This window comes from Rhea americana, unplaced genomic scaffold (assembly GCF_003343005.1).
Source record: "Rhea americana isolate MKP2758 unplaced genomic scaffold, rheAme1 scaffold_3, whole genome shotgun sequence".
Taxonomy (NCBI): domain Eukaryota; kingdom Metazoa; phylum Chordata; class Aves; order Rheiformes; family Rheidae; genus Rhea; species Rhea americana.
Window position 1 is genome coordinate 589,792 of NW_028186423.1, and position 23,680 is coordinate 613,471.

The 23,680-nt window shown below is 39.5% G+C and overlaps 1 protein-coding gene across 8 annotated transcripts in view; it reads left to right on the top strand.

The window, feature by feature from the left end:
- ENOX1 (ecto-NOX disulfide-thiol exchanger 1) overlaps positions 1–23,680 on the top strand; it is a 362,080-nt gene that overhangs the window by 249,165 nt on the left and 89,235 nt on the right. For all 8 annotated transcript variants that reach the window (XM_085309444.1, XM_085309441.1, XM_085309448.1 and 5 more), the window contains 3 exons: positions 9,380–9,553; positions 11,359–11,565; positions 18,002–18,235. In XM_085309444.1, the coding sequence (XP_085165570.1) occupies positions 9,380–9,553; positions 11,359–11,565; positions 18,002–18,235 (615 nt within the window). The remainder of the gene's footprint in view (positions 1–9,379; positions 9,554–11,358; positions 11,566–18,001; positions 18,236–23,680) is intronic.

A 23,680-nucleotide genomic window follows, 5' to 3' on the forward strand; every position in this document is an offset into this window, starting at 1 on the left:
AAGACCACTTCCTTAGGTTAARGTTAGCCTTCCTGAGTAGTCCACCAAGATGAGGGCACAACTGGAGAAATGGAATGAAGAGGGGCAAAACTGGAAACAGTTTGTGCAAGCAGCACATAGTGAGTGAGAGTAGACTTCTGAAAGTCAGGAAGCACAACTGCCCACATTTTACATTTTATAAGCACTGCCTCTTACATATTAGCCAGCCTCATATTTTTACARATGGGCTTTGAAACTTTTAACTGGAGATGAGGTGGCAGTAAACAGAACTTGCAGCTTTGTGCTTTTGTCTGTGCTGAATTTGTGACTGGCTTCATGATAGGAAGTGATCTACTAAGAAGAAGATGGAAGAAGCCCATTGATTCTACAGCGTGGAGTGTCTTTTAAGCCCAGGTGACTTTGGAAAGATCAGCATGCTGGACCTTATGAAGTGCTATAATTATATGAATCCTTCAAAACCCTGGCATTGGTGGATGGAGCACAGACCCATGCCACACAGAGGTTCCAGACAGCACTGTTGTCGATATGTTTTTCTCTCTCCTTCTCTTCCTTCCTTGCCTTTCTTTTGATTTATTTATTTATCCTTTTCTTTCTTCCTATTTTTCTCTTTCTCTTTTTCTGCTTTCTGTTTTCACTTTCACAGGTTTCCATGACAATGGCAGCAGGGTTTTACACATGGAAGAGAAGGTGATTGTGGAGGGAGGCTAAGATTAGTCAATTTTTTTTCTGACTTTAGCTTCTTACATATGTGGCTGTCAGCTGTGAAAAACTGACAAACTGCTCTCAGAGTCCCTCARCATCAAATCCTGAGTTTCCCATCTCATGCTTAGGTTTATCTGTCAGGTTCATCTTTGCAGGACTGCTCTAAGGGGAAAATAAATAGATTCACCATTTTCAGGSAGTGCCCAAGGCCCTTTTGAGGTCAAAATGGCCTAAGTTCCTTTCCATGAGCAGAAATCATGGAGAGAGTAACAGAATTAACATTACAGTGAAGCTGCAGGTGTCTTTCTACAACAGTGTTGAAGTTGTATCTTAGGAAGAGAGTGGCATCTATTGTGATAATATATTGTTGCATTATTATTATTTGCTATTCTTACCTATCATTTGCATTRCATTAGAAGCTCTAACTGGGATTGGGGTCCTGTTGTGCCAAGCACTGCAGCAATAAATGATGAACCAGGAATGATTCACCCCATGATTTGCTTGTAAAAAGAGAAGGTGGTGTTCTTTAATTTGGTCTTTGTCATGTATATTGCTGTAAATATAGTATTTATGGTGTGATTTTGTGGGCAGGGATCAAGAGAAGGCCAGATTTGCTTTTAATGTTTTCAGTTACGGTATAGCCAGCTCTGAGAAATGATATCTGAAGTTTCAGGACTGCCGGCTGTAAATTATTTCTCTGTGCAGATACAGAGCTTTCTTCAAAAAAGCARAAGTGCAATAATACAGCTAAATCTTTGTCAGTGATATGTGTCTCCTAGAAGTAATTTTCAAGTGGCAAGTGTTTTGATTATGCTATGAGGTCTTTGTTTATGGAGTGAGTCTAGCAGACACTGCAGAGTTCATGTAAATTATTACTTGGTTGATTATTAATGAGAAACACTCATCTGGTTTCCCCCTGCCCTCCCTCCCTCAAATTTGCCAAAATTCCTTCGGAGATTTGTCTTTGTTACGATTCAGACTGTGTTTCACAGAATATAGCTCCTGCTGAATGGTATTAACATGGGTCCCCTGTCCAGCCGAGACAGCTGGAAGTCAAGCAGGTAATTTCCACCCCCCCTTCAATCAATCCTTTCCTCTCCTCCAGCTACACACACACACACACACACACACACACACACACACACACACGCACACGCACATGCACACACACACACGTACACGCACTGCCATTAGATGCCTGACTCGTGTTCCTGTGGCAGTCCAAGGCCCACATGGTGCTTCATTGACTAGGCTCATGCACAGCTTATTTAAAGGGCATCTGCTCATTTCTTTAGCATTAGTTCTCAGGATTTAAGGGCTAGATGAGCACCTGCAATAACATTTCAGCCCATGCTGTTACCTGCTCAAGGTTTTTAAAAAGGGCCACAGTCAGAGGTCTCATATGCACATTCCTTTGCAGAAGCTTTGCAGAGGCTAAGATTGCACACCAAAGACACAGTAAAATATAAAAGCAGAAATAAAATCTGCAATCTTGTCATGATTTCCTCATAAGGAATTCATGATTTCTCAGAATAAACAAATTAGAAGGCACCCCCTGGAACTGGCATATACCTTGTTAAAGCAAACCAGAGGAAGCTTGTTTCCACATTCAGTTATTGTCCTTAATGCTAGAGATATAAACAAGTTCCAATGGATTCAATATATATATAATAAGATTTGATGAAAAGGTATAAATCAGATTATGTGAGACAGGTGTCCATCAAAAAGGATTGTTCAGTTGTGGTCTTTACTACTGGCAATATGTTAGTRCTCAATGTACGGGACATAAGATAGCTTGCTCTATACCTACCTGATTCTATCTGATTCCCTAGCTGATAGTCCTTGGTCAGATGGTCAGACGGCCCTTGGTCTGAGGTAGGACAATAGTGATTATGMTGGGCAAATGGAAGAGTTATCTGACTTTTTACCTTTGTTCATTGGAGCGACTCTGGAAGTTTAGCAGAGAAGTTTAGCAGACAATCCAGCATCTATTTTAAAAGCAGAGCAGTCTAGAAGTTTAAAGATGTCTGAAGTGGACARTAAATGTAATGGAAGATGCCAGTGGCCACCACATTGCTGTGTTCTAAGGTCTGACTCTCTGGGGCTGATAGTGGCTCTCCACAACAAGGCTGGATTTATGCCRGATTAAATTGGCACATCTCCTCCTCCAGTGATTTGGTACCCTGTTGTCACTCTCACTCTTTTCTTCTTTCCTCTTTTTTTTTTTTTTTTTTTTYGCTCACAGTGAAGAAATCTTACATTGGCAAAAGCCCTGTAGTACTGACCAAATGAATCACTTGCAACAAAGCTTACTGAAGGCCAGGAGATGATAAGATTTGAATAGCCGGTGACACAATCTTCATCTGTCTTGTTGTCAAATATTCRTTCTTAACTGCTCATACAGAAAAAAAGAAATTGATATGAGATTAAAGAAACTCATAGACTGTAGAGTTTTGAGAGAAACTTTTAAATTGAAAAGACAGGTAGTTTTTAGGAAAACTCTCGTATTATAATAATACTCCTTCTTCATTTTAGAAAAGAAAAATTGCTATTGCCAAGTAATGTATAGCCCTATTGATATATTTCTTTCTTTGAAGAGAGGTAGACACAGCATTAGATTTGTCCTTTTTTAGGGAAACTTAAATCTGAGCTTTAAGAGGTTGACTCTACATTCCGTCTCAAAATACTCAATAATGGTATTCCTGAAGTATATGATCAAATCTCTTGGCTCCAGACGCTTTTCTTTTTGTCTCCACAGAAACCAAAGTTTAATGAGCATCTCACTACATTTATTACCAGCTGCTGCCTGGACTGTCCTAATCATTACAGTGCATGTTGGCAGGCGACTCCATTCCTGGAACCAGATCTTTTTTTATCTGTCAACCCTAGCAAAAATAGACTGTTTTTCTTAGGCATAAAATTGTCACTCCTAGGCCATGGAGACCTTTTCAGTCTTCCTTATTTTGGTTAGCTATTGTGCAGGAATATTCAGATAATCATTTTCACCACCTACAGGCTTTCTGTGAGTTAGACCAGTACTTCTGAGTACCACAGCCACCATCAGCCTGCCAGTGTCCGAGGAGGAACAYGTCTCTGCATGTGCATACATACACATAAACAAATCAGTGTTTGTACACATGGATGTTCTTATTCATCCAACAAAAATATAGCTTGGCAGCTATCATAAAACACCACAAAAACAGTTGGCAGTAGCAGGCAAAACAAATGACACATCCAAAGGCTAATACTGAGAATCATGTGGGGGGATTATACCCTTAAAAGTAATATTGAGCAGGCATATAACGTGTGGTATTAAAATGAGAGCTGGCTGGAATGGGGTTGTAACTTAGGACTGGTGATGGAGCTCAGCCCCCAAAAGCCCCAAAAGACGGGGTGGGCGTTCACGTTACTTGAGCAAAGCAGTAGCATGGCAAAAGCAGAAGGTGATTTGGACAGTAACTGTTGCCAACRAATGAAATAAGGGTGGTTCTCCAAGATTGTRTTGCTATTTTTAAAGATGGCAAAAAGTTGCTTRTATCTTCCTAAAAGTTAGACTAAYATAAGCAACTATTTTACACCCTGTRCTATGTGCTRTGTTAGAAGATAGTTATTYCTAAAGGAATTTTGTCATTMTKCTACTTTTTCCAGACCCCAAAATTTCATGTAAAATGTTTTTTCTTCCTATAKCCTTACTGAAAGAATAAGGAGCTTTCAAACTTATTCCAAATGTTCAAGAAGATTTTTCTTTTTGCCCCTCTGACCTACGGTTTGAGATATTATGTTTTTCAAAGGTTTTCATKGCTCTCCAGCATGCCAATATCTTACAAGATGAAACAGGAACTAACTCTTRTCCTGATGAATTTAGGCAGAACTTGGAAATAGACTTGAAAATATTAATGTTCGGTGCTTTTACTTTCTTATACAAATATGTCAATATTCAGTCCTTAATATTTACAGGACTCTAACTTGAGCAACGTGTGCTTTTCTATTCTTTAAGTTCTTTATCGTCATTGAATATTCTTATTTTAATGATTCTAGCAATTATTTATTAACATATTTAAAATGTAAGCTTTCTGTATTCTCCCATATTAGTATTTATACTTACAAGAGATCATAAAATTTTGCTTGTCTGCATAAGTATGTGTGCATACTTATATAATACATATATATCCCTTTAAAAATAATGCGATGATCTTTATGTTATTTATTTGCATCTTTAGATGTGTGATTATAAATATAATGTATCTATCCATGTTAGCATGGTTATGTCTACAATTTCTTAGTAATYATATATCCGAATGTATCTGTCAAAAAAAAATATGTGCTTATTTTCTTATAACCTGACGTAACTCTGTCAGTATCTTTGTTTCTGAAGATCAACAGACTTACCAGAMATTTCAACAGGAGTTGTCTCCAGCACCATCTAGATAATGCTAGTGTCCCAGCCCTGTTCCAGATAGGCATTATGCGAGGACRTGAAGCAGACTGCTGTGGTGGCACTGATGGATGATTGTCTCCTCTCCCTAGACAAAGCTATATATCCAACTCCTATTACTGCAGCACTCTTCAGTATTAATATAGTTAAATTTGGTATTTTTATGGATCCCATCAGTAATGTGGCAAATTTATTAGATCTCCTTTTCAGTGACTTCATCCATTCCTTTTTCTGTGCACCTTCAGAACCCTGATCAGAGCCTTCCTTTGGACATCTCATCCATAGACTCTCTTCATGATTTGAAGCAYGACCAGTCTCTTCAGGGGTCTTAACAAGAACATCAGTGTTCAGAAATCCAGTTGGCTCAAGCTGAACCTAAGAAAAACTTAGGGATAGTGCTGGACAAAAAGAAGTACTTTGAAGAACATCCTGTCTCCACAAAGTTGCTCACTGTGAGGTTTAGAAACAGATTAATGTGTAACAACCAAGCTAGGTGATTCAAACAAGTCTTTGAACATGARGGAAATAAAGCCCCAGACTTTCAATAGGATGATCATCTCTACAATGGTATACTTAGATTATTGAAACAAATGCTGCAACCTGCAGATCAGAATCATGAAGATACGGAAGAAACATCCTGTGATTTGGTTGACTGTKTGTACATGACTACTTTTGAGCTAGTCACCTTGCAAGTAAATGCAGAGGGCTTCACCTCATCCAGAATTAGGCATCTAAACTAGATATGATCTCTATTTCTCTTTACTGAGCCTGAAATGAAGAGCTCAGATCCAGATTTCTACATTGTAGCTCTCCAAAATTAGCTGAGATGAAAGTCTGCCAGGAACTGGACAGTAAAATAAAGGCATAACATCCAGAAAAAAATAAAATCCGAAGTTCTTCCTGGTACACAGCCCTGTATCACTGTCTATTGCATTTTCAGTGTACTCACCATGTATTAACCAGTAAGAACTAAAAAATAAGAAAATATCTATCTTTTTATGAATACTAAAATATAATTAGAGTGAATTTTGCCATATTGAGTCCTGAGACATTGTATTTTTGGCAGAAACTTGAACAGTTTGAACTGTAAAATCCCAAGAGGTGTTCAGATGTGTGCAAGAAGTACATAAAACTGAAGAAGCACTGAACTTCTGTCACTGCAATGCATTGTAATAGTTTTTAGTATTCAGAGAGTGTTTTTCATTTTCAGGATGCTCTACAAATGGTACTATCACATTCTCTGAGTGCTCATGTGATATATGAAAGTCTTTCATTCTCAATTTAACACATTGGGAAACTGAAGCAACCTATCTTAGACCACAGAAGAAGTAAACCTGGGCCTGAATTCATGTCGTCAATAGTCTTAAAATTGACCTTAGCGAATTTTGGATTGGTGCCTATAACAAGTGGAATACTGATTTGAAGAATTATTGACTCGGTCCTCTTCAACATACCTCAGCACACTCATTTTCTGAGACAAGGAGTCCCAAAGCACCTAGACGGGTGTTTCGGGAGTGTTCTCCCCCCAGCAGTCTGTTCATGCTGTTGTAGATTGATCCTGCTTGGAAGCAAAACTGATGACAAAGCAGTATAATTATTTGACGCAGACATAGTTACTTACAGAGTCACATTTCCTTGAACACGGCAGGAATTATTGGGAAACCATTTTTTTCTGCTGAAGTCCCAAATCCCCTTTGGTTGGCATGTAACCTAAAAGCTCTCAGCTCTCTTTCAATGCCATAATAGTAATATTTGTAAACATGCATTTTCTTGTTGGAATATCCAGAAAACAGTACCCTATTGAAACTTCCTGACATCTTTGCTTTGGGTTATAGCCTGTGTCTGTTCTGCCTAGAGTTTGCTGCTGTTGTAGAGAAGCTGAAATGTATCTAGTAACTGTCTTTAAGAGAGAGTAGTAACGATTAAGCACAATCCATGATAGTAGTCACCAGATAATGATGTTTTTCCTCTACTTTCGCTTGGGGCCTAAGAGATGCATAGGAGACACGGAGAACTTGGCCTTCTCTCTGGCTTCTTGTGCATTTCCACCTGCTCTATCCATGTATCATAATGCTGTGGATCTCTCGTGGATGTTCAATTTAATATGAAAATTCGTAAGTGGGTAGGTCTGTAGCTGATCCTGCATTTGTCCAGACAAATGGACTAGACAACTTCATAGGCCTCTTTCCAGCCCCAGTTTTCCTTGATTCTTGGACAGGGTGCAATATGATACAGTGCCTTCAGTGCTATTGTGATATGCCACTTTGACATAGAGCTCTGCAGGCCATTTTGGCAGTAAGTAGTGATGATGGACTTCCACTCACAGCAGGCGAGTGCTGCATATGATGGCCTACTGTGACAGCCAGAAGTCTGACTTTTAAAAATGAGATCAAGCAAATTAGCATAGCCAAAGGGCTTCTTTGAATTGTATATTGCCCTTTCACCTCTGACTTTATCTGCCAACATTCACTAAACATGAATATTTAATATGGCCAGCACTTCATCCCATGAAATAAACAACAGACTCTGAGTTTCAAAGCTAAATGCGAAAAGGAATGCACACATATCAAGACTGAAAAAGCATCACACCCAGAGCAAATCCTTTTTCATAAGCCCACTTATTAAAAAAAAAAGTAATGTAATATCATGGGTTTTCATTAATACTAGTCTTCAATAAGCCTAAAGCAAATCCTTGCTTGCTGTGCGCTTGCTGTACAGAACTGCCTGAAAGTGATGAAGGCACACAGCCGATGCGTGGAGAGCAGGAGGCATGCTGCAGAGACAGATACCCGCTCTACTGGAGTGGAGATTCTCAGTTCTCAGTTGTCTTACCTGGAGAAGATGCTTATGGATGTTTCTCAGGAATAATAATGTGGTGCTAATTTGCAGTGCTCACAGTGTGCTTTGCACCTGCAAAGTGCTATTAAAATGTGAGCAAATCATTACAAGTGAATATTACATTTGCAGATGCAGAGAAGAAGATACAGAAAAGTCAGCAGGCTGACCCAGATCCATCTAGCTTCTCAGCAGCAGATTTAGGATGAAGGGATGGACATCTCYGGTCACATTCAGTTGATCATACTGCCTTGTGTAAAATGTCATTCAAATTTCCTAAACATAAAAAAAARGGAAAAAAGAARGGACATGTTTCCCTCTTCRCTTGTTCAAAACAAACAAGTTCCCAAGCTACCAAATCCCACATTTACATGTCTCATTAAATACTTTTCAGTTGCTAGCCAGAAAACTCAGCAGAAAACCTGTAGAACACCAAAGTAACTGTCTTCTTTTAAATAATTGATGATGCCAAATAGCAGCAGTGCTATGCCAACAAAGAGATTGGTCTCTCAAAATATTTTATTCATTATGCCTCAAGAAACCCAAAGCCATGTTTTTAACAAAAGCAAATTTCTGAAGTTGGCTCTCAGTTCATCTAAAACATCTGCTTATTACAATTCATGGTGTTACAGCACTGGTGCTCCCCAGTAAATCTGTTTCAGCTTTAAATAATATGTATGGAACTCTTGGCAGAGAGATCAGGAAGGAGAAAGAGTAATATTTGCCAAATAGGCATTTTGCTTTATGGGAGTGTAGTGGTGTATTTTAATAATATGTGTGTTGAAGAGAATCTACTAATCCGATTAAATAATAGGACAAAAAAGAATTAATTCCAAAGTTCAAAAAGACCTCATTCTATGCACTTTATGTTCCAGGAAAAAAAATGGTTAGAAGTCTTGACTTACTAGACTTATATAAAACAGTCAGAAATGGAGCTTTCTCTGTAGTGTTCATAAATCAAGGTCACTTATGTGAGAAGGCTATGTTGTGATAAAGCTGTCTGACAATTAGATGAAGAGGGCATATTGAAGTTAAATGATATTCTTCCTACACTCTGCGTCAGAGGGCAATGTAAACAACACAGTAGCATTATGAAACAGAAAATTGCATTCCAGATAATAACAGATGTTCGTGGCGCATGGTTTTACACTTTAATTTTTTACTCAGTCATATTAATATTTTAAATTATGTAATGTTCCCTTCTTTATGCATACTTTACTTTTTATTCGTTGTAGTGRATCGCTGAAAATGCAGCCTCCTTTTTCTCTTTCTCTTCCTTTTCCTCTTTTTCTTCTTTTAACACCAATGCTTGGGAAAAACAGCCTAAAGCAAAACTGTCTATGCAAGAAACTAGAAACAAGTAGTTTCAAGATTTATAAGCCAGGATTTTATGTTATATATTTACAGATTCAATCTGTGTACCAGGCTTTGATCCAGGCCTTAGCATGATGACTGGAATCACTCCGATTAACCCAATGATACCGGGCATGGGGTTAGTGCCACCACCACCAACAACAGATGTGCCTGTAGTCAAAGAAATAATTCATTGCAAAAGCTGCACACTCTTCCCTCCAAACCCAAGTAAGTGGGTCTGATCAAAGAATGTTATTTTCCTAAATACATTGTATGTTTTTTTCAATGTAATAGAGGTTATGTTTTTTAGACAAACTGGAGGTAACTGTGGTGTTTCCATCTAARTTCTACTCTGTGTGCAGTTTGGTAGCTATCAGAGTATTCTTATCCATCCTTGCAAGGCACTCACTGAGCGGCATGAAGAGCAACTCTTTGAGACTGTACCCAAAATTCTTCCCCTCTGGCTTTGGCAATGTAACCAGGGGACCTAAACTAGGCAACAGGCACTCCCTGAAGATGTCTATCTCTCTGTGTTGCTTATTCAGTGCCGATCACCTCCCAGTTACCCTTCAGGTGTCCACAGTTGGGTGGGAACAACCTGGGCCTGTGTGTGCCTCTGGGGTTGTGACACTGAACACGGTGCCTCATGTCCAAACGCCAGCTAGCTCCAATCCCTAACCTGATGAAGGAGGGGAAGGAGAGCTACATTTTGAGGGACAGCATGAAAATGGATTGCTTCTTCTCTTTGCAAGCAGGGACTAGTTTCCTTTCTGCCCCTTCTTGGACTTTGCACAAATGGAAAACTCTTCCCACTGAGCCAGCAGCATGAGGACAAAGCACAAAATCTAATTTTGTGTATCTTAGCCCCAGGATCTTTGTTTCAGAGCCATCAGACTGGCGGCTTTCACCATCACTCTGAGGACAAAAGAGAAAATTACGCAAATAGTCTGGTGCTCTGGATTTGCAGTGTACCTAGATCACTGTTTAATGAAACTGTCTGTGTGTGTATATATGTATATATATTTCAYGACTGCAACCCCACTTACTGTGCTAAAGAGCCAAAAACCTAATTCGTGTTAATCAGMGTTACTTCTTAGAGAATTATTTTTRGAGGAGTGAGTGCAGTAGTAATCTGTGTATAAACAAAGTGAAGTGTTATAACAGTATGTTTTTATATAGCCTTCAAAAATGCCATAGTTTGCTCATATAAATTTGTGCATATATATATATATATGTGTGTATATACGTGTATATAAAATTTGTCAGTCACTCCATCTCATGGTCTTTCACAGCCAAATGAATACTTGCAAGCGTAGGTTATCCTGCCCCTGTTCTGGCCTCTGTTCCATTATCTGGCAACAAGACAAAAGAGATAACCAGCAGCGTGTTTTCATCATGTTGTCACTTTGTCATGTTTCCCACTTTGTTTTTCTGTTTGCTCTGCTTCTGTACTTTGAGAGAGAAATGAAATTATGCTGAGACCAGGGAAAGCTCTTAAGACCAAGTACCCAGGAGTAGGCTTCCTGATGTGGCCCAGTTTTCAGAGGAGCTAAACTAACATAACTTGCTGGCTCTGGCAATGATGGTTCTGAACCACAGATAGCAGAGTTCACATTCTGGATGTTTTTGCACCAATGTTTGAGATCTGTAATTGTGGTCAAATCAGTGCAGAAGCTCTCCTGATGTGAAATGGAATATTATCTAGGTTTGCTTATTTTCTAACAGAAGCTGCACAGGAAAAAGAAAAAAAAAAAAAAAAAAAGATCCTGGTGGGCCTTCTGGTCTGTCCTGGAAAATGACCTGCAGCGGCAGGGATTAGACTGTAAAACATGACCTAAACCTTGAAGAAGCTTAGATTCAGGTAGTCCATTTTGGATAATCTCTACAATATACAGTTATTCTGCTTCTGCCTCTCTCATGTCTCCATGAGATGCAAAGTAACTGTTGTTGCCCTGAGCTGATTATGGGAATGAATAGAACCATGGATCAAAAGACAAATTTTGTATTCCAATGTGATTTCTCTTTTTACTTAGATCTTCCACCACCTTCAACAAGAGAGAGACCTCCTGGGTGTAAAACAGTGTTTGTTGGAGGATTACCAGAAAACGCAACAGAGGAAATTATTCAGGAAGTCTTTGAGCAGTGTGGAGATATAACAGCAATTCGGAAAAGCAAGAAGAATTTTTGTCACATTCGTTTTGCAGAGGAGTTCATGGTTGATAAAGCCATTTACCTTTCTGGTACTTCACATTTTTTAATGGATTTTCCTTGCTTCTCGTTTGTTATTTTGTGATGCTAATGCTTACTTATTTTCTTAGCTTTTATCTCAGCAAGTCTTTCTTGAGCTCAGTGGCTCTAGCTTGGAGTGGCAAGGGGCAATTTTGTATTTGGTTGTGTCTGCCAGGACTTGCGTGCAGTGTCGTATGTTGCTTACCCGAGAGCCATTTCCTGCCAAACCACAACAACTCAACAGATCCTGAAATTCACTACAGAACGATCTTATTTTCGATTTACACAGGTTTATATAGTTTTTCTCACAGGTAGCAGAAAGAGGAGGGCACTAGGCCAGGAATGCTGCTGTCTTCCAGGGCTAATTTCTGTGATAGGCTGGCAATTTCATTGGCATATTTTTATAGATTTGTAGTGCAGCTTGAATACCTCCTGCCTTTATGCTTACATGTATTTAGCTCTCACATGGGTTGGATTCTGAGACCATCTGGAGGCTATGCCTTTTGCCACCGGGACAATGAGTGCTACGACAATTTGAGTGTAAAATTTCAAAACCTTTTATTTTCCAACAAACAAAGGAACAGACTAAAAGCCATAACTCGCACAGAAAAGAAAAGAAAAAAGAAAACATTCTGCTTTCTCTCAGATCAAGCTTCAGTGACAGTCAGTAACCTCCTTCATGTGAGTATTTACATCCTACCTGAGCTGTCCTTCACCTTCCTAAGCTGCATCCCATCCTCTGCATATATTTATGGGTAGGTTCATCTTTCCTTCTGGGTCTTGGAAAAGCCTATAAGCTTTGCTGTACCCCCCAAGTGTAGTACCTTCCCCCCAAATGCAAGACCTATATTCTTAAATGAACAAGGGCCGGAGACTGCTCTTGGCCAAGACAGGCCAAGGCACAGGCTGACTGGCAGCTCAGGGTTACCTTGAAGGGACTGGAAATGGAGCCAGGGAGGGAGATAACAATTACAGATACCTTATCTGAGCTCTCATCCTGGCTATCTTTTTTTTTTTTTAGCATTATGGACATAAGCTCAAAGTCCCATAGGTGTCCATGGGAAGCTTGCACAGTTTTAAGTAAATGGTCTGTCAGATCACCATCAACTCCATCTTAAAACAATAATAAAGAACAGAAGAAAGAACATCTGACCTTTTCATCTCGACAAAAAGTGAAATTCATAGTCAGGAAAAAACTTCCTCCTTTGTTTCACATTTTTTTTTTCTTGTTTTGGTTTTGCTTCTGTTTTTAACTAGGATGACCACTCTTAAAACTCCATTAAAGAGCTACAGAAAATAACAAGTTTTGTGAGGTAACAGAGTTTTTTAAATTATTTTGTACTTTAAGGTTTCTTCTAGACATGCATTCCATCCTGTTTTTCTTCCTTTTTTCTTTTTTCACCTTGTTTCTTCTTCCCTCCTCATCCTCCCTTCCAATTGTCCGTCCTTCCTGCTTGTTCACTTATTATTTCCTTAACACTGGATCTTACTGTTGCAGATTCYAGATACAACAGTAGTAAGAAGCAGCAGCACATTTCCTAGCTTCCAGCTTCTTTCCTAGGGAGAATCCATCTCCACAAGTAACAGAGCATTTGTGAAGGAGCAGGGATCCTACTCTGAATTTTCTGTCAATTTATTTCCARGTTCCTGAACCTTTTCTCTACATTTTTATTGCATCCTTGCTCCTTCCTTTCCCTTCCTTCACAGTTGCTCTGTTACCTCCACTTCCCTTTATCTTCTGTGCCACTCTCTCTCCACAGTCTCCCTCCTCATCTTTTTTTTCCTCCATTCCTTTTATTTCGTCTTCTAAAACTTTTTGCCTCGTGTGTCTAACCAGATCAAGAAAAGAACAAGTTGAGCTGAGAGGGAGACAGGAGAAAAACAGGTGAATGTTGCAGCCAAATTYCACTTCTTTTTGCTACCAGTGCTGATTTCTGTACAACTTTGCAGTTGAAACAAGCAGTATTGATGGTCTCTTAGCACTGCAGAGAGAGGAGGTCAGGCATAGATAGTGGCATGTTTCATTTGTACTGAATTAGTGGGTTTTTCTAACCAGTCTTTATTCTGCTCTCAAACATAATGTATTCTGAAATGATGGGAGAAAAGCATGTTGTYAAAGCATTTTCTTTTCCCTGCAAGAGACAAAGGAGAATTACAAACAGAATCTGTGGTAAATATAGTATGCATGCTATATTAGGGGAGAAYCGTGCCTTTGATATCTGTAGTATAATGATGATTTTGTCTATCTAATCATTTTTATCTGTCTACTCCRTCTAATCTCATCTATCTTCAGCAGTTATCCCATGCTTATCATAAGAGTAGTGTATGTGATTACAAAATCCAGTAAGTAGTCTAATCACTGTTTTTTTTCTCCTTCCTGAAGTAAATGTGTATGAAAAGGAGAATGGAAAATGGTTTTGGAGACYATGATAAAAGAGCTAATCTGAGGAAGGGTGTTTTCATTTAGCTCTGAAAGTTGCATTATGATATCCAGAGGAAAAGACTTCCTAAAGTCTATGTATCAGCCCATGAGAAAGCTCCTTTTCCCAGTTGTACATGCTTTATTCTTGTGGCTGACAGGTCAGTAACTCCTGCAAGTATTGATGGCCCTGGATTTGGACTATGGGACAAACAGGATGTTGAGACAGACCAATTTAGATCTCAAAAGCCTGAGTGTGCATTTTTCATGCACTCTTATTTTCTCGTGTGGGTTTCTTTTCAGTACTATGTACTGGCTTTGTTTTTAAGTTCTCRGGGGGCATGTGTACCTCAACATGCTGATCTAGATCCCCAGTTAGAGAGCATCTATTGGCTGGTCCCCAGTATAGCAACATTCAAAGGTAAGTCAAGCCACAGAGTATTTACTAGATCTGTGATACAGAAATACTGTATTTGATTTTTATTTATCACTCTCATTAATTTCTCCTATTGCTGCTCCTTTAAGGTGAGGATGTTGGCAAATTCCCAGAATCTGTTCCTCTTCCATGTGTGTGCGAAACTGAAATTAAAAATGACAGGTCAGATGCACAGTTAGCGCTAGCTGTAGTCCTGAGCAAAGAACTGGGAAGAAGGCTCTGTAAGGGCAGTTCATTGCCCATGCATGAAGTGGTCTGAAAAGACAGGTTGTTCTCTCATGTAAAATACCCTTGAACATCAGTAGGGATACATGGTACTGGAAAACAGAAAGCCTTCAGCCACCCTGTAGCTCAGGCTTGCCATTAAAGATGGGTGTCTGAGGTGCCTGTCTACAAAAGAGCCTGATGTTGCACACCCATTCCTACACAGCATCTGGCTGCATACCAACGTGTCGAAGAGTCTGCTCTTCACTGGAGAGGCCATGCGTACTGTGGTGTCCCCAAAGCTTGATTTTGGAAGGTGCAAGAGGCCATGCCAAAGAGGCTTCTGGTTTTTCATTGAGGGCAAGATGCAAGACCCTGGGCAACTTGATCTAACATTGAAACTGAGCTTACTCTGAGGGGGGAATCGAACCAAATGATATCGAAAGGTCCCTTCCAACCCAGGTTATCCTGTATTTCTGTGCCAACTGGCTGCCTAGTCACCTGCAGTCTGAACAGTTAAAAAAGCAGTGGGAGTTTTTCAATGCAATTCATGGGGAATTGAAAAAAAWTGTTATTAGGGGGCACTTAAAACTGGTTACCCAAAAGGATCCTTTCTCCAATGTTACATAGGATATTGGATTTGGTGCTGAAATTTAGACAATTGTTTCCCCACCACCACCACCACTATCCTCATCTACTTAAAAAATAAGGGCTACTGTAGTGAAACTCAACTTTACTGGTGTACTCATAAGCTGTAAGTGCAGTCCTTTTCAGTCATTCCTTATTCAGTTTAAGTGGGGGCTTTGAAGCCTGCAAGAGTCTCACTTTCTGCAGTGCTCTGTGCCTTAGTCTGTCCATACCCAATGTGCTCCTGACACCGGAGGGGAAATGCASGGGAGAGGAGGAGAGAATGTGGCTTCCTGACAAGTACAGCCTAAGCAGGAGGTCTAATTTTAGGTTCATGAGACTTGGCACCTTGGCGATRTCCTTTCACATTGCTGATAACACTCTTTTGGCTTAGAACAGTCACTATTTGAGGAATGCATCTGGGGAGCCGAACTGGGGGGTAACATTTGTCATGGTYATCAGGATAGCTGCACCACTGACCCCTTTTAACTCACCTCTTCATGCCTGCACYTCTGTGGATAAAACCACATAATTATCCACTCATTACTAGTTCAGGGCCCAGCTCTGAAAGGTCACCCGTGCTCTTCTTCTAACATATCTCACTGAGAATAGTGTATCTGTAATTCTTCCCTTCAAGACCTTGTGACAAGAGCTTCATATWGGACCATAAATAGCATTCAAGGGAAAAAAAAATAAAATAAAAAGTTTTTACTCCTTGGAGTAATAGAAAGCAGAGAAAAATAAATGAATGTATAAAACAACAAACAAATCATCTCATTTATTTGCTTACCTTCCTATACCCCACACTTTCCCCCMAAAAAACCTCACAAACCTTGGAGATCAGATTTGGTCAGTTCCACAGAACTCTTTGCTGCCTTTTGTCCTTCAGGGGCCTTTTTATTTTTCACATTAGACTGAGTTCTTCATCCAGGTTTGGAGTCTTTACTAGAAATTGAAAGATGTATCTCTTGCTCATTGACAGGCTACTTGGTTGAGCACCACAAAATGTTTGAAAGGAAAATGTCAAAGCRAAAGTCACTCAGCTTTTTTTGTTAATGATTGTTACATGGGATATCTAATGTCTCTGAAGTCATGGTCTCACGTGTGCTGTAGTACAACCAGTCCCTCATATTCAAACAGTGAGATGATCTTATGGCAGTAAAACAGAATACACCTAGATATGCATTTTTGCAAAACATGTTTTTTTCCAAATCTGCTACCACACCCTACAAAAAAATTTAACTTTGCTGTCTCCAGAGAGAGTTACAAAATGAGTTTAAACCGTGGTGGTGAAGTGCTGAAACTCTTTAAAYCAGAGAAACGAATGCAAGACTGAAAGGTAGCTCCTTTTAGGTTGCTGTTCGAAACAGCAAATAACACTTTTCCTGTCATTTCAAACAGGAGTTTCCTGACCCTGGAGTTATTATACGATGGTTACAGTAATGTGTATTTCTGAAAATCCTACTATATGCCAGCTCAGCGTGGGCTAAAGCTTCCCAGCATCTCATGATTTGAGACATCTCTGTTGGGCTGTTCTGCTACAGAGGCTACTGCAGTGGGTTGGCACGGAGAAATTTGGGCTAGCCCTCTGCAGACTGATTGATTTCACCTGCAGTTGGAGGCTCTGTTTACAGCTTTCTCTGTAGCAATCTCTCACATTTCCCCTGAATCTGTAGATTAAAAGGCAGAGAAATTTCTCTACGAGTATCTTTCAGCCTTAGAAATAAAACTTGAAAAAAGATTGGTGCCCAAAGTATGTTCTTCCACAGTGTAGTTGCAAAAGGCTTCTTTTATTGCTTTGGCATGATTCGTTTGCTTTCTGATAGCTGTCAAGGGTTTTAGTTCAGAGCAGGGCTCTTTTATGCCATTGTACAGCCCCTGAATTAAACCATGTCGTTGCAGCTGCTAGCTTTAGCAGAGGATGCATCAACCGAATTATGAATACGTAGAACATTGCTGAAGGTGAGGCACAACAGATTTCACACTCTGTTCAGAAAGAAGGGCCTTATAAATGCCTAATAAACTGCTCCACTCTCTTAAAATTACTTTAAAGAATGCTAAACCTAATTGTTTTTGAGACTGGCTGTATACTAAATTAATTTGTAGGTGGCTTGTCATTGCTGGAGGTTTTTGTGATGTGGTGTTTCCAACTGGGAAGCCTCAAAATTTGAGATCTAGCATCAACACAGGTATGACACAGCTTTCTGTGGCCTACTAGTTTATGTAGCTCAATTTTGTCATTCATTCATCTACGGTCATTGTTTTCAGAAATTTTGGTCTTTTCCCATTCTTCCAGTTCCTTTGGAAAGCTGGAGAATAGGACTAAACTGTGCCTGATCTAAACAGGATCAGGGGAGGAGGGACTCCACATCCAAAACAAATTAGATTCGTTTTTAGTAGGGAGGTTTTTTTTGTTTGTTTGTTTAAATAGCCTTTGCACTTGTAAAGATGGGGAATGTCAGGTAAAATAATGACATACTCTGAGAAACTTTTTAACTTTAATGCAGCTTCTGTACCTTTGGGACTCTTTCTTTCAGCTGCCTACTGTGTTGATAGATGATTCAGAAAATCTCAAGGAAAAAAGAACTGATGAATGCTTATCTTCCTGTGAAAGCAAAATGATTGATAGATCCTGCATAGATAAGTGGGAATATGTGAATGTATTTTTTTAAACTTAACTGCACTTTAGGAGGAAAAAAAGGGAAAAAAAATATAAAAAAAGCCAAGTCCTGCAACAGTTAGTTCTGCTTGTTGGTTTCAGGTTACCGCATGAGATTAGGATCTAGCACAGACAAAAAGGATTCAGGTCGCCTTCATGTTGATTTTGCTCAGGCAAGAGATGACTTTTATGAATGGGAATGCAAACAAAGAATGCTGGCCAGGGAAGAACGCCACAGACGCAAAATGGAAGAAGACAGGCTGCGCCCTCCTTCTCCCCCAGCAATAATGCATTATTCTGAACACGAAGCTGCTTTGCTGGCTGAAAAATTGAAAGGTAAGCAGCAGTTGATACTTTTCGATGTATTATTCCTCAAGAGCAAGAGCCACCCAGAAGTCAAAACAGGGGAACTCATTTCTCTCCTATGTATTTCATTACTTACCCTGTTAGCCTTTTTCCATTCTTCTGCCAGTTCTATTCCAATCATAATGATATTCACCTACCTGCTAGAAATACGTATCTGTCCGTCTAGTTGTGCTTTAATGACCAAAACAAGACCTTCAGAAAACAGTAGATTTTTTTCCTGCTCTTTTGCTGTCGTCATCTACCTTTGMAATGATCTCATAATGAGACAAGCTGTTATGCAAATATTTCATATTTAAGGCCCAATTCTTAAAATCTCTCTATCACTGAGTAATATTTTCTCATAGTATCTGCATGTTTCTGTCCTAATCTCTGATATTTAAATTGCCCTCAGGTTTAATTTTCAAGTGCCCCTCAGATGCAATGGTAACATTTCTCTCTATTACACATCATTTATTCTTTTATTATTTTTTTAGGGTAAAAATTACTTATGGAAGATGGTGTTTTGTTCTGGTATGTGTCTGCTTGCTTGTGGGGAGAGAGAGTTTCCAACTACACATGCTCCATTAATATTTTTCAAGGCTTGAAGATTTCTGCTTTTAATAATGCATTAAAGAAAAAGTAAAAAAAATCATGGTAAAGAAATAAAAATAATCAAGAACACAGCTGCTCTTACCCCTTAGCATTGTATTTGTTTTCTTTTAGCATTTAACGACTGTGTTTGGCATTCTTTCCCCATGTGATGGCCAAGCACGTTACTTCTACTGTGTGCCAGGTCACAAGAAACTGTAATTCTTGCCACCGTTTCAGAAGTATCCAGATTAGACTTAGGCTGTCTAGCTGTCAACACGCTAGCCTCCTGTTTTAACTGTGAAACACATTTGGAAAACCAGAGAAGGACAATGCCAAGAGTTGCATCCTTGGAGCGTGGAGCAGAGATGCACCCTACCGTCTCTTCGAGTACTGCTTTGGCCAATTTAATTGTCAGTGTCACATTGGTCAGTTGTTGGTTTGGCTAAATGATATTCTGGCCAAATACTTTCCTTTATTAAATAATTCACTGAGTAACTGGAAGATTGTTAAGATAACCCAGATGGACTGGTAGATTAAGGAAAAAAGGAAGAGGCCCAAGGAAGTACGAGCACGGTTTTAATTCTTACTGGCTTCCAGTCCAGCTCCTCCATACAGTATGAATATAGGGTTTTAAATCCATCTGTTCTTAGAATCTGTTTTCAATTGAATATTTTAGGACTTAATATTTTATCTGGAAGTTTGTCTTTATGTAGTAAGGCCTAGAGGCTTCCTGAACTAAGCCAGAATATGCAAGTAATCTGGGCAATTTCKTCCATATGGCTAGCCATTGCTTGGGGCAATTGACTGTTGAGTCTTTGCAAGATGTTTAAGATGTCTATATTTAGAAAGGTTTTCTCTGCAGTCTGGGAAGTGCTCATACTTAATTAAAACTTATTAAAGGTTTTAGAGCTTTGGCTCTCTTGAGGGACATTTGAGCAGAGCTTGGCATATACGTAGAAATTTAGTACAGCAATATTTTGATCGCTATCTAGACCAACACCATGCACATTATGGAAATAAAGATAAATTTTCAAAAACATACAGAATTAAATATAAGCAATTATGAATTAAAATCCAGCAAAAGTAAATATTGTAGTTCTAAGAACATTGCTAATTAGCCATTGCCTTGTAGCAAAATTAGTAGCATCTACCCTGCATCTGTATGGGTTCTTGGGGAAGGAGAACACAAAGAAACCCCCACCCTTCTCACTATTTCTGAATTTTTTCCTATGCAAAGTAGTACAGAAATTAGAGGTAGGGTTCAATCGTATATTGGTGAGCCCTACATTTTAGCTAACCTTTCCAACRGCATACGAGGGAGTAGGACAAAACGTCATGGTTTCCTTTGCGCCCTGTGTGACATCCTAAAAAGAGGTAAACCAACACTAGAGAAACTTCTTTTCACTATGGCAAAGAACAGCATGTCATCATATCCTCACAGGTTAAATATAGGTTTGAGGGAAGCTAACAGAAGATATAGGTATATGTACATAATACATGCATACACAGATATATCATAGAATCGTAGAATCAGTAATGTTGGAAGAGACCTCTGGAGATCATCTGGTCCAACCTCCCTGCTCAGCAGGGTCGCCTAGAGCRTGTTAGACAGGGTTGCATCCAGGTGGGGATAAATATACACACACACATATATATACACACATATATATACATACAGATATACACATACATATAAAAAATCTCAGGTCTCTGGATATCACTAGATTTGCTTTGCCACAGAAGCGTGAACAATTCATGCTAAAGAAAAGAAAGATTAAACCAGATTTGCTCTTGGCAGGATTTAACTTGAAAGATTTGTTGTTGAACAGATGCCTTGCAGTTCTTTTCCTTAAGGAATGTCGTGACCTCCCCATGGTACCCACTTCAAGAGAGTCCTGAGCTAACTCATGAGACATGAAGTGCAGGTGCCCAGTTTACAGGTYTTAGCTGCTGCAGTGCCTCCAGAACTTCACTGAACAACACTAGCTGAAAATCAAGCCAAAAAAGCTAAACATCTGTCATCCCAAGATACTGCTTTGCAATCACAGATGTAGACAACTTGGTCTGAATCCAAGCAACTTCTGTTGTCAAAATAACCTTGGAAATTCCTGACAGCAAGGAARATCTGACTCTGAGCAGAGATGAACTAGGCTCACCAGCCAGTCTCCTGTTGCAGTCTTTAGATATTTATTGAGTCTATAATAGAGGTGACAGTATCTTTCTCCACCTTCTGCAAACTGCAGAAGAAGATTAAAGAAATCATTGTTTTAGTGTGCCAGGCGTGGTTGGAAACTGTTGCCCCAGTATTGTCAGCATATTCTTATTCACCTCATGCGCTAAAGTCACCTTATGTGGCAGTAACTGCTGTGGAGGAAAATGGGTGAAAGAGTATAGTCTTTTATGCTGATTAGAAACAAAAGTTCATTATAAAACCTCTGTCAGATAATTGATAGTGAGGTCCCCAGTTAAACTGCCATGTCCTTCTAAGCCATCTTCAGTTCCTGTTAGTGAAGATAGATGGTTAAGAAGTTCAGAAGGGGCAGTAATTATTCTATGACAATACTGCAAAACGTCTGTGTCTTCACATGGTATTTGAAGTCCTACTTCAGATTAAAAAATAGTTGTTTTCAGCAGTCATCAGGAATTAAATAGGACACCTAAGGTTTGACACATTGCTCAGAGACCTCTTGGTCACAAAAGAAGTCCCTGTGCTGCCAGTCGCTGAAATCTTGAATAGCACACTAAGGAGTGTATGCTTTTTCCCTAATTATCCACCGCTGCCCACTCTCAGAGGCATGTTCCTGAACAAGCTGAATCTTTTGCCTTACCTGTACAGCTATATTTATGGAAGAAACCTTCATCTAGCAGCTGACTGTAGTGCTATTCCTCAAATCCTCTCTGCAACTGAAAATCAGTGCCAACAGTTTAATAACTGTATAACAAGGCTCTGTTTAAGCTGGTATGAGCCCATTCTGGAATTCACAGGCAAGAYGGAAACAAGTAAGAGGTCTAAAAGTCAGATTTCAAAGTCTGAGCTGAGCTGAGCTTAGATTTCCTTTGGTTAAAGGAATAAAGTAAGAATTTGACCTATCCTACGTACGACCTTTAAAAAGAGGTGAACTGCCTGTCTCACTGAGCATAAAGAGAACCTGTGTTGTCCAGATCAAACTTTGACAAGTATCTTCCAGGAAATGTAAGTGAGAGCAGCTGAGTCCTACCTAAAGAGAGAAAGTCAACACCATCTGCCACCAGCAGCCTAAGTTTTATMAATAACCAGCTAGACATAGATGTCTTTAAATATTGGTTTTAAATACTTCTCTAAAATGTGTTGGACTTCTCCTTTATTGAACCATGTTTTTTGTTTGTTTATTATTTTATAAACAGTGAGTGTGCTTTTGCAAGAAAGCCAACAACATTTTATTTATCATTTGAGAGAAAACTCATCTCTAGAGTCTCCATATCTGTTGTATGATCATTAATTTCCTAAGATAGAGGAATGTGATTCCCCTAACTCATCCCATGTTTAATAATGTTTTTAGCTGTTTTATTGGCACTTAAACAGTGTCATGGCAAACAGCACTGTAAAGAAAGAAGCTGTTCAAATCATGGGTTTTGCCTATGGGCAAAGGTGGGAAGGCGTATGTCTTCTCTGGCATTGCAAATGAAATACAGATCAATTTGCCATATGACCCATGGCCTGTCTCATTTGCTACACTGTTTCTGACAGTGGCCAATGCTAAATGATTTGGAGGAAGTTATACAGTCTCAAAATACACTTACCCATATGCAACTGTACCATTGGGCAGTATTTCTTCCTGACTCCAGATGGGGATGAGCTTATTCTTTGAAAGAGTGATCAGCAGACCTTTTATTTCGGGCATGCAAGTTTGGCATGTGGAGTGTTCAGGACATTTGCTTACTGTATTTAGGGAACGGCATTGAAACGGATGCTCTGGGGACCGGGACTGGAAAGGGGCTCTGCATGACCTAGATGTTCATCCCCTGTCCTTTGCTTTCTTTTATCAAGAAGAGAGCAATYGAGGTGCTTCTGGATCCCGTTGCTAGATGTGGCCAGAAAGGCCACCTATTTTGTTTCTCAGAGAACTTGGGATGGAGGCCTGAGAAGAACTGCTGCTGTAAAGTCATCTTTGTACTTCTGTATGCCTTTGTTGAAAATCAAGTCCTCTCTGCCTTGCCATAAGATTTGCAAACATCTGTAAACAGTTTGCTATTATCATTATGCCCTCTTGTAAAATATCCAGATGCGTATTCAGGAAGTAGTCTAGGACAGTTGCTACTTAGAGGTATTTATCCTCTTTTTTTTTTTTTTTTTTTTTCCTGTTCCTGCAGCAGCATCTGAAATATTGACCTGTACCATGAAAACTTTTAAGAATCAGGGCTTGATGTTTATTTACCATCGCAACCATGTAAAATCAGTGCGAGGGTACTTTTTCCTCATTTTGAAATTCCCTGTACTTTTCCACAGAAGAGCTGAGGCCTTCTGTCTCCCAGATGAGAACTGGGGTCTCAGTCTGGGCTGTTTTGTTTGGGGGATGATGAATCTATGTTCAGACTTTTAGACTTGCTTCTCAGTGGCCCCAGTTAATGCTTAACCTCCAGGAAATGCCTCAGTCACGTTTCAAGTAACRTCACATTTTTCTTGGGAAAGTGCAGTTCTTCACTCTAACAGTCTGCTGCCAGAACTCCAAGCTCCTCTGGCATTGCTGATGTTGCCACATGTTCCTATGAAGCAGCAAACTGAGGAACTAATGAACATTGCTCGGCACCAAGTTTTACATCCTGATTTTTGACATTTGAAAGTAATTTTCTTCCACTGCACAAGTC